The sequence below is a fragment of the Hyla sarda genome, chromosome 2, assembly GCF_029499605.1.
Source record: "Hyla sarda isolate aHylSar1 chromosome 2, aHylSar1.hap1, whole genome shotgun sequence".
In the NCBI taxonomy this organism is placed as follows: domain Eukaryota; kingdom Metazoa; phylum Chordata; class Amphibia; order Anura; family Hylidae; genus Hyla; species Hyla sarda.
The window spans coordinates 3,043,408-3,056,257 of record NC_079190.1 but is presented as its reverse complement, the minus strand read 5'-3'; the positions used below and the strand labels follow the sequence as shown (position 1 = coordinate 3,056,257).

The 12,850-nt window shown below is 45.1% G+C and overlaps 1 protein-coding gene across 2 annotated transcripts in view; it reads left to right on the top strand.

Moving 5' to 3' along the window:
• Positions 1 to 9,056, top strand: part of LOC130357559 (ecto-ADP-ribosyltransferase 5-like) — a 54,316-nt gene extending 45,260 nt beyond the window's left edge. For both annotated transcript variants that reach the window (XM_056560259.1, XM_056560260.1), the window contains exon 5: positions 8,840 to 9,056. In XM_056560259.1, the coding sequence (XP_056416234.1) occupies positions 8,840 to 8,934 (95 nt within the window). In that variant the 3' untranslated portion in view covers positions 8,935 to 9,056. The remainder of the gene's footprint in view (positions 1 to 8,839) is intronic.
• Positions 9,057 to 12,850: the final 3,794 nt, after the last annotated feature.

Sequence of the window (12,850 nt, the reverse complement as noted above, 5' to 3'; positions counted from 1 at the left end):
ATTATCCCTGTACTGTGACATCACTGTGTATTTTCCCTGTACTGTGACATCACTGTGTATTATCCCTGTACTGTGACATCACTGTGTGTATTATCCCTGTACTGTGACATCACTGTGTGTATTATTTCTGTACTGTGACATCACTGTGTATTATCCCTGTACTGTGACATCACTGTGTATTATACCGGTACTGTGACATCACTGTGTATTATCCCTGTACTGTGACATCACTGTTTATTATCTCTGTAATGTGACACCACTGTGTATTATCTCTGTACTGTGAAATCCCTGTGTATTATCCCTCTACTGTGACATCACTGTGGATTATCCCTGTACTGTGACATCACTGTGTGTATTATCCCTGTACTGTGACATCACTGTGTATTATCCCTCTACTGTGACATCACTGTGTGTATTATCCCTGTACTGTGACATCACTGTGTGTATTATCCCTGTACTGTGACATCACTGTATATTATCCCTGTACTGTGACATAACTGTGGATTATCCCTGTGCTGTGACATCACTGTGTGTATTATCCCTGTACTGTGACATCACTGTGTATTATCCCTCTACTGTGACATCACTGTGTGTATTATCACTGTACTGTGACATCACTGTGTGTATTATCCCTGTACTGTGACATCACTGTGTATTATCCCTCTACTGTGACATCACTGTGTGTATTATCCCTGTACTTTGACATCACTGTGTATTATCCCTGAACTGTGACATCACTGTGTATTATCCCTGTACTGTGACATAACTGTATATTATCCCTGAACTGTGACATCACTGTGTATTATCCCTGTACTGTGACATCACTGTGTTTTATCCCTGTACTGTGACATCATTTTGTGTATTATCCCTGTACTGTGATATCACTGTGTGTATTATCCCTGTACTGTGACATCACTGTGTGTATTATCCCTGTACTGTGACATCACTGTATATTATACCTGTACTGTGATATCACTGTGTGTATATTATGCCTGTACTGTGACATCACTGTGTAATATTCCTGTACTGTGACATCACTGTGTATTATCCCTGTACTGTGACATCACTGTGTATTATCCCTCTACTGTGACATCACTGTGTGTATTATCCCTGTACTGTGACATCACTGTGTATATTATCCCTGTACTGTGAAATCACTGTGTATTATCTCTGTACTGTGACATCACTGTGAATTATCCCTGTACTGTGATATCACTGTGTATCATCCCTGTACTGTGACATCACTGTGTATTATCCCTGTACTGTGATATCACTGTGTATCATCCCTGTACTGTGACATCACTGTGTATATTATCCCTGTACTGTGATATCACTGTGTATTATCCCTGTACTGTGACATCACTGTGTATTATCCCTGTACTGTGACATCACTGTGTATTATCCCTGTACTGTGACATCACTGTGTATTATCCCTGTACTGTGACATCACTGTGTATTATCCCTGTACTGTTACATCACTGTGTGTATTATCCTTGTACTGTGACATCACTGTGTATTATCCCTGTACTGTGACATCACTGTGTATTATCCCTGTACTGTGACATCACTGTGTATTATCCCTGTACTGTGACATCACTGTGTGTATTATCCCTGTACTGTGACATCACTGTGTATTATCCCTGTACTGTGACATCACTGTGTATTATTCCTGTACTTTGACATCACTGTGTATAATCCCTGTGCTGTGACATCACTGTGTGTATTATCCCTGTGCTGTGACATCACTGTGTAAAATCCCTGTGCTGTGACATCACTGTGTGTATTATCCCTGTACTTTGACATCACTCTGTGTATTATCCCTGTACTGTGACATCACTGTGTATTATCCCTGTACTGTGACATCACTGTGTATTATCCCTGTACTGTGACATCACTGTGTATTATCCCTGTACTGTGACATCACTGTGTATTATTCCTGTACTGTGACATCACTGTGTATTATCCCTGTACTGTGACATCACTGTGTGTATTATCCCTGTACTGTGACATCACTGTGTATTATCCTTGTACTGTGACATCATTGTGTATTATCCCTGTACTGTACCATCACTGTGTGTATTATCCCTGTACTGTGACATCACTGTGTGTATTATCCCTGTACTGTGACATCACTGTGTATTATACCTGTACTGTGACATCACTGTGTGTATATTATCCCTGTACTTTGACATCACTGTGTATTATCCCTGTACTGTGACATCACTGTGTATTATCCCTATACTGTGACATCACTGTGTATTATCCCTGTACTGTGACATCACTGTGTGTATTATCCCTGTACTGTGACATCACTGTGTGTATTATCCCTGTACTGTGACATCACTGTGTGTATTATCCCTGTACTGTGACATCACTGTGTGTATTATCCCTGTACTGTGACATCACTGTGTATTATACCTGTACTGTGACATCACTGTGTGTATATTATCCCTGTACTTTGACATCACTGTGTATTATCCCTGTACTGTGACATCACTGTGTATTATCCCTATACTGTGACATCACTGTGTATTATCCCTGTACTGTGACATCACTGTGTGTATTATCCCTGTACTGTGACATCACTGTGTGTATTATCCCTGTACTGTGACATCACTGTGTATTATCCCTGTACTGTGACATCACTGTGTATTATCCCTGTACTGTGACATCACTGTGTATTATCTCTGTACTGTGACATCACTGTGTGTATTATCCCTGTACTGTGACATCACTGTGTATTATCCCTGTACTGTGACATGACTGTGTGTATTATCCCTGTACTGTGACATCACTGTGTATATTATCCCTGTACTGTGACATCACTGTGTATTATCCCTGTACTGTGACATTACTGTGTGTATTATCCCTGTACTGTGACATCACTGTGTATTATCCCTGTACTTTGACATCATTGTGTGTATTATCCCTGTACTGTGACTTACAACCTCTACATACAACCTCTACATGATAATAGCAGGTTGCCCCTAGGGGTCACATATATCCTCTACATGATAACAGCAGGGTGCCCCTAGTGGTCACATATAACCTCTACATTATAACAGCAGGGTGCCCCTAGTGGTCACATATAACCTCTACATGATCACAGCAGGGTGCCCCTAGTGGTCACATATAACCTCTACATGATAACAGCAGGGTGCTCCTAGTGGTCACATATATCCTCTACATGATAACAGCAGGGTGCCCCAATTGTGGTCACATATTACCTCTAAATGATAACAGCAGGGTGCCCCTAGTGGTCACATATATCCTCTACATGATAACAGTAGGGTGCCCCTAGAGTCACATATATCCTCTACATGATAGCAGCAGGGTGCCCCAATTGTGGTCACATATTACCTCTAAATGATAACAGCAGGGTGCCCCTAGTGGTCACATATATCCTTTCCATGATAACAGCAGGGTGCCCCTAGTGGTCACATATATCCTCTACATGATAACAGGAGGGTGCCCCTAGTGGTCACATATATCCTCTACATGATAACAGGAGGGTGCCCCTAGTGGTCACATATAACCTCTACATGATAACAGCAGGGTGCCCCTAGTGGTCACATATATCCTCTACATGATAACAGCAGGGTGCCCCTAGTGGTCACATATAACCTCTACATGATAACAGCAGGGTGCCCCTAGTGGTCACATATATCCTCTACATGATAACAGCAGGGTGCCCCTAGTGGTCACATATATCCTCTACATGATAACAGGAGGGTGCCCCTAGTGGTCACATATAACCTCTACATGATAACAGCAGGGTGCCCCTAGTGGTCACATATATCCTCTACATGATAACAGGAGGGTGCCCCTAGTGGTCACATATAACCTCTACATAATAACAGCAGGGTGCCCCTAGTGGTCACATATAACCTCTACATGATAACAGCAGGGTGCCCCTAGTGGTCACATATATCCTCTACATGATAACAGCAGGGTGCCCCTAGTGGTCACATATATCCTCTACATGATAACAGCAGGGTGCCCCTAGTGGTCACATATAACCTCTACATGATAACAGCAGGGTGCCCCTAGTGGTCACATATATCCTCTACATGATAACAGCAGGGTGCCCCTAGTGGTCACATATATCCTCTACATGATAACAGCAGGGTGCCCCTAGTGGTCACATATATCCACTACATGATAACAGCAGGGTTCCCCTAGTGGTCACATATAACCTCTACATGATAACAGCAGGGTGCCCCTAGTGGTCACATATATCCTCTACATGATAACAGCAGGGTGCCCCTAGTGGTCACATATATCCTTTACATGATAACAGCAGGGTGCCCCTAGTGGTCACATATATTCTCTACATGATAACAGCAGGGTGCCCCTAGTGGTCTCATATAACCTCTACATGATAACAGCAGGGTGCCCCTAGTGGTCACATATATCCTCTACATGATAACAGCAGGGTGCCCCTAGTGGTCACATATATCCTCTACATGATAACAGCAGGGTGCCCCTAGTGGTCTCATATATCCTCTACATGATAACAGCAGGGTGCCCCTAGTGGTCACATATATCCTCTACATGATAACAGCAGGGTGCCCCTAGTGGTCACATATATCCTCTACATGATAACAGCAGGGTGCCCCTAGTGGTCACATATATCCTCTACATGATAACAGCAGGGTGCCCCTAGTGGTCACATATAACCTCTACATGATAACAGCAGGGTGCCCCTAGTGGTCACATATATCCTCTACATAATAACAGCAGGGTGCCCCTAGTGGTCACATATATCCTCTACATGATAACAGCAGGGTGCCCCTAGTGGTCACATATATCCTCTACATGTTAACAGCAGGGTGCCCCTAGTGGTCACATATATCCTCTACATGATAACAGCAGGGTGCCCCTAGTGGTTACATATATCCTCTACATGATAACAGCAGGGTGCCCCTAGTGGTCACATATTACCTCTACATGATAACAGGAGGGTGCCCCTAGTGGTCACATATATCCTCTACATGATAACAGCAGGGTGCCCCTAGTGGTCACATATATCCTCTACATGATAACAGCAGGGTGCCCCTAGTGGTCACATATTACCTCTACATGATAACAGGAGGGTGCCCCTAGTGGTCACATATATCCTCTACATGATAACAGCAGGGTGCCCCTAGTGGTCACATACATCCTCTACATGATAACAGCAGGGTGCCCCTAGTGGTCACATATATCCTCTACATGATAACAGCAGGGTGCCCCTAGTGGTCACATATAACCTCTACATGATAACAGCAGGGTGCCCCTAGTGGTCACATATATCCTCTACATGATAACAGCAGGGTGCCCCTAGTGGTCACATATTACCTCTACATGATAACAGCAGGGTGCCCCTAGTGGTCACATATTACCTCTACATGATAACAGCAGGGTGCCCCTAGTGGTCACATATATCCTCTACATGATAACAGCAGGGTGCCCCTAGTGGTCACATATATCCTCTACATGATAACAGCATGGTGCCCCTAGTGGTCACATATAACCTCTACATGATAACAGCAGGGTGCTCCTAGTGGTCACATATATCCTCTACATGATAACAGCAGGGTGCCCCTAGTGATCACATATATCCTCTACATGATATCAGCAGGGTGCCCCTAGTGGTCACATATATCCTCTACATGATAAGAGTAGGGTGCCCCTAGTGGTCACATATATCCTCTACATGATAACAGCAGGGTGCCCCTAGTGGTCACATATATCCTCTACATGATAACAGCAGGGTGCCCCTAGTGGTCACATATATCCTCTACATGATAACAGCAGGGTGCCCCTAGTGGTCACATATATCCTCTACATGATAACAGCAGGGTGCCCCTAGTGGTCACATATATCCTCTACATGATAACAGGAGGGTGCCCCTAGTGGTCACATATATCCTCTACATGATAACAGCAGGGTGCCCCTAGTGGTTACATATATCCTCTACATGATAACAGCAGGGCGCCCCTAGTGGTCACATATATCCTCTACATGATAACAGCAGGGTGCCCCTAGTGGTCACATATATCCTCTACATGATAACAGCAGGGTGCCCCTAGTGGTCACATATATCCTCTACATGATAACAGCAGGGTGCCCCTAGTGGTCACATATATCCTCTACATGATAACAGCAGGGTGCCCCTAGTGGTCACATATATCCTCTACATGATAACAGGAGGGTGCCCCTAGTGGTCACATATATCCTCTACATGATAACAGCAGGGTGCCCCTAGTGGTTACATATATCCTCTACATGATAACAGCAGGGCGCCCCTAGTGGTCACATATATCCTCTACATGATAACAGCAGGGTGCCCCTAGTGGTCACATATATCCTCTACATGATAACAGCAGGGTGCCCCTAGTGGTCACATATATCCTCTACATGATAACAGCAGGGTGCCCCTAGTGGTCACATATATCCTCTACATGATAACAGCAGGGTGCCCCTAGTGGTCACATATAACCTCTACATGATGACAGCAGGGTGCCCCTAGTGGTCACATATATCCTCTACATGATAACAGCAGGGTGCCCCTAGTGGTCACATATATCCTCTACATGATAACAGCAGGGTGCCCCTAGTGGTCACATATAACCTCTACATGATAACAGCAGGGTGCCCCTAGTGGTCACATATATCCTCTACATGATAACAGCAGGGTGCCCCTAGTGGTCACATATAACCTCTACATGATAACAGCAGGGTGCCCCTAGTGGTCACATATATCCTCTACATGATAACAGGAGGGTGCCCCTAGTGGTCACATATATCCTCTACATGATAACAGCAGGGTGCCCCTAGTGGTTACATATATCCTCTACATGATAACAGCAGGGCGCCCCTAGTGGTCACATATAACCTCTACATGATAACAGCAGGGTGCCCCTAGTGGTCACAAATATCCTCTACATGAAAACAGCAGGGTGCCCCTAGTGGTCACATATAACCTCTACATGATAACAGCAGGGTGCCCCTAGTGGTCACATATATCCTCTACATGATAACAGCAGGGTGCCCCTAGTGGTCACATATATCCTCTACATGATAACAGCAGGGTGCCCCTAGTGGTCACATATATCCTCTACATGATAACAGGAGGGTGCCCCTAGTGGTCACATATAACCTCTACATGATAACAGCAGGGTGCCCCTAGTGGTCACATATATCCTCTACATGATAACAGCAGGGTGCCCCTAGTGGTCACATATATCCTCTACATGATAACAGCAGGGTGCCCCTAGTGGTCACATATATCCTCTACATGATAACAGCAGGGTGCCCCTAGTGGTCACATATATCCTCTACATGATAACAGCAGGGTGCCCCTAGTGGTCACATATTACCTCTACATGATAACAGCAGGGTGCCCCTAGTGGTCACATATATCCTCTACATGATAACAGCAGGGTGCCCCTAGTGGTCACATATATCCTCTACATGATAACAGCAGGGTGCCCCTAGTGGTCACATATATCCTCTACATGATAACAGCAGGGTGCCCCTAGTGGTCTCATATATTCTCTACATGATAACAGCAGGGTGCCCCTAGTGGTCACATATAACCTCTACATGATAACAGCAGGGTGCCCCTAGTGGTCACATATATCCTCTACATGATAACAGCAGGGTGCCCCTAGTGGTCACATATATCCTCTACATGATAACAGCAGGGTGCCCCTAGTGGTCACATATATCCTCTACATGATAACACCAGGGTGCTCCTAGTGGTCACATATATCCTCTACATGATAACAGCATGGTGCCCCTAGTGGTCACATATAACCTCTACATGATAACAGCAGGGTGCCCCTAGTGGTCACATATATCCTCTACATGATAACAGCAGGGTGCCCCTAGTGGTCACATATATCCTCTACATGATAACAGCAGGGTGCCCCTAGTGGTTACATATATCCTCTACATGATAACAGCAGGGTGCCCCTAGTGGTCACATATATCCTCTACATGATAACAGCAGGGTGCCCCTAGTGGTCACATATATCCTCTACATGATAACAGCAGGGTGCCCCTAGTGGTCACATATAACCTCTACATGATAACAGCAGGGTGCCCCTAGTGGTTACATATATCCACTACATGATAACAGCAGGGTGCCCCTAGTGGTCACATATATCCTCTACATGATAACAGCAGGGTGCCCCTAGTGGTCACATATAACCTCTACATGATAACAGCAGGGTGCCCCTAGTGGTCACATATATCCTCTACATGATAACAGCAGGGTGCCCCTAGTGGTTACATATATCCACTACATGATAACAGCAGGGTGCCCCTAGTGGTCACATATAACCTCTACATGATAACAGGAGGGTGCCCCTAGTGGTCACATATATCCTCTACATGATAACAGCAGGGTGCCCCTAGTGGTCACATATTACCTCTACATGATAACAGCAGGGTGCCCCTAGTGGTCACATATTACCTCTACATGATAACAGCAGGGTGCCCCTAGTGGTCACATATATCCTCTACATGATAACAGCAGGGTGCCCCTAGTGGTCACATATAACCTCTACATGATAACAGCAGGGTGCCCCTAGTGGTCACATATTACCTCTACATGATAACAGCAGGGTGCCCCTAGTGGTCACATATAACCTCTACATGATAACAGCAGGGTGCCCCTAGTGGTCACATATATCCTCTACATGATAACAGCAGGGTGCCCCTAGTGGTCACATATTACCTCTACATGATAACAGCAGGGCGCCCCTAGTGGACATTTATAGTAGTTATTTTCGGGCAGGATTATACGGTCAGTGGATCTTATAATGATCTTCTTCTTATGTTTCTGCAGCCACAGGAATTCTTCATTTATCCAAATCTAGAAGATTCCTCCCTGTCCATGAATTGTTCTTTATACTTTACTTCTGGATCAGTAATTTAGATTAAGGATCTTCTTACTGCAGCCGATCCCCACAGACCTCAGATCCATCTACAGATCCCCACAGACCTCAGATCCATCTACAGATCCCCACAGACCTCAGATCCATCTACAGATCCCCACAGACCTCAGATCCATCTACAGATCCCCACAGACCTCAGATCCATCTACAGATCCCCACAGACCTCAGATCCATCTACAGATCCCCACAGACCTCAGATCCATCTACAGATCCCCAAAGACCTCAGATCCATCTACAGATCCCCACAGACCTCAGATCCTTCTACAGATCCACATAGACCTCAGATCATTCTACAGATCCCCAAAGACCTCACATCCTTCTACATATCCTCATAGACCTCTGATCCTTCTTCAGATCACTATAGACCTCAGATCCTTCTACAGATCCTCATAGACCTAAGATCCTTCTACACAACCCAATAGACCTTAGATCCTTCTACAGATCCCCGTAGACCTCAGATCCTTCTACATATCCTCATAGACCTCTGATCCTTCTTCAGATCACTATAGACCTTAGATCCTTCTTCAGATCCCCACAGACCTCAGATCCTTCTTCAGATCGCTATAGACCTCAGATCCTTCTACAGATCCCCATAGACCTCAGATCCTTCTACAGATCCCCACAGACCTCAGATCCGTCTTCAGATCGCTATAGACCTCACATCCTTCTACAGATCCCATAGACCTCAGATCCTTCTACAGATCCCCACAGACCTCAGATCCTTCTACAGATCCCTAGAGACCTCACATCCCTCTACAGATCCCCATAGACCTCAGATCCCTCTACAGATCCCTACAGACCTCAGATCCTTATACAGATCCCCATAGACCTCAGATCATTCTACAGATCCCCATAAACCTCAGATCCATCTACAGATCCCCATAGACCTCAGATCCATCTACAGATCCTCATAGACCTCAGATCCATCTACAGATCTTCATAGACCTCAGATCCTTCTACAGATCCTCATAGACCTCACATCCTTCTACAGATCCTCATAGACCTCCGATCCATCTACAGATCCCAATAGACCTCAGATCCATCTACAGATCCCCATAGACCTCAGATCTATCCACAGATCCTCATAGACCTCAGATCCTTCTTCAGATCCTCATAGACCTCACATCCTTCTACAGATCCTCATAGACCTCAGATCCATCTACAGATCCCAATAGACCTCAGATCCATCTACAGATCCCCATAGACTTCAGATCCATCCACAGATCCTCAAAGACCTCAGATCCTTCTACAGATCCCCATAGACCTCAGATCCATCTACAGATCCTCATGGACCTCAAATCCTTCTACAGATCCCCATATACCTCTGATTCATCTACAGATCCCCATAGACCTCAGATCCATCTACAGATCCTCATAGACCTCAGATCAATCTACAGATCCTCATAGACCTCAGATCCATCTACAGATCCTCATAGACCTCAGATCCATCTACAGATTACCATAGACCTCAGATCCTTCTACAGATCCTCATAGACCTCACATCCTTCTACAGATCCCTATAGACCTCAGATCCATCTACAGATCCCCATAGATCTCAGATTCATCTACAGATCCTCATATACCTCACATCCTTCCACAGATCCCCATACACCTCTGATCCTTCTACAGATCCTCATAGACCTCAGATCCATCTATAGATTACCATAGACCTCAGATCCTTCTACAGATCCATTTATTTTTCAGATCCTTCTACAGATCCCCATAGATCTCAGATCCATCTACAGATCCTCAGAGACCTCACATCCTTCTACAGATCCCCATAGACCTCTGATCCTTCTACAGATCCCCATAGACCTCAGATCCATCTACAGATCCTCATAGACCTCAGATCCATCTACAGATCCTCATAGACCTCACATCCTTCTACAGATCTCCATAGACCTCAGATCCATCTACAGATCCCCATAGATCTCAGATTCATCTACAGATCCTCATAGACCTCCCATCCTTCTACAGATCCCCATAGACCTCTGATCCTTCTACAGATCCCCATATACCTCAGATCCATCTACAGATCCCCATAGACCTCAGATCCATCTACAGATCCCCAGAGACCTCAGATCCATCTACAGATCCCCTTAGATCTCAGATCCATCTACAGATCCCCATGGACCTCAGATCCTTCTAGTGATCCCCATAGACCTCAGATCCATCTACAGATCCTCGTAGACCTCACATCCTTCTACAGATCCTCCTAGACCTCAGATCCTTCTACAGATCCCCATATACCTCAGATCCATTTACAGATCACCATATACCTCAGATCCATCTACAGATCCCCTTATACCTCTTATCCATCTACAGATCCTCATAGACCTCAGATCCATCTAAAGATCCCCATAGACCTCAGATCCATCTACAGATCCTCATAGACCTCAGATCCATCTACAGATCCTCATAGACCTCAGATCCATCTACAGATCCCCATAGACCTCAGATCCATCTACAGATCCTCATAGGCCTCACATCCATCTACAGATCCTCATAGACATCAGATCCATCTACAGATTCTCATAGACCTCAGATCCTTCTACAGATCCCCATAGACCTCTGATCCATTTACAGATCCCAAGAGACCTCAGATCCATCTACAGATCCCTATAGACCTCAGATCCATCTACAGATCCCCATAGACCTCAGATCCTCCTACAGATCCTCATAGACCTCAGATCCATCTAGAGATCCTCATAGACATCAGATCCATCTACAGATCCCTATAGACCTCAGATCCTTCTACAGAGCCATTTATTTTTCAGATCCTTCTACAGATCCCCATAGATCTCAGATCCATCTACAGATCCTCAGAGACCTCACATCCTTCTACAGATCCCCATAGACCTCTGATCCTTCTACAGATCCCCATAGACCTCAGATCCATCTACAGATCCTCATAGACCTCAGATCCATCTAGAGATCCTCATAGACATCAGATCCATCTACAGATCCCTATAGACCTCAGATCCTTCTACAGATCCATTTATTTTTCAGATCCTTCTACAGATCCCCATAGATCTCAGATCCATCTACAGATCCTCAGAGACCTCACATCCTTCTACAGATCCCCATAGACCTCTGATCCTTCAACAGATCCCCATAGACCTCAGATCCATCTACAGATCCTCATAGACCTCAGATCCATATACAGATCCTCATAGACCTCACATCCTTCTACAGATCTCCATAGACCTTAGATCCATCTACAGATCCCCATAGATCTCAGATTCATCTACAGATCCTCATAAACCTCCCATCCTTCTACAGATCCCCATAGACCTCTGATCCTTCTACAGATCCCCATATACCTCAGATCCATCTACAGATCCCCATAGACCTCAGATCCATCTACAGATCCCCAGAGACCTCAGATCCATCTACAGATCCCCTTAGATCTCAGATCCATCTACAGATCCCCATGGACCTCAGATCCTTCTACAGATCCCCATAGACCTCAGATCCATCTACAGATCCTCATAGACCTCACATCCTTCTACAGATCCTCCTAGACCTCAGATCCTTCTACAGATCCCCATATACCTCAGATCCATTTACAGATCCCCATATACCTCAGATCCATCTACAGATCCCCATATACCTCTTATCCATCTACAGATCCTCATAGACCTCAGATCCATCTACAGATCCTCATAGACCTCAGATCCATCTAAAGATCCCCATAGACCTCAGATCCATCTACAGATCCTCATAGACCTCAGATCCATCTACAGATCCTCATAGACCTCAGATCCATCTACAGATCCCCATAGACCTCAGATCCATCTACAGTTCCTCATAGGCCTCACATCCATCTACAGATCCTCATAGACATCAGATCCATCTACAGATTCTCATAGACCTCAGATCCTTCTACAGATCCCCATAGA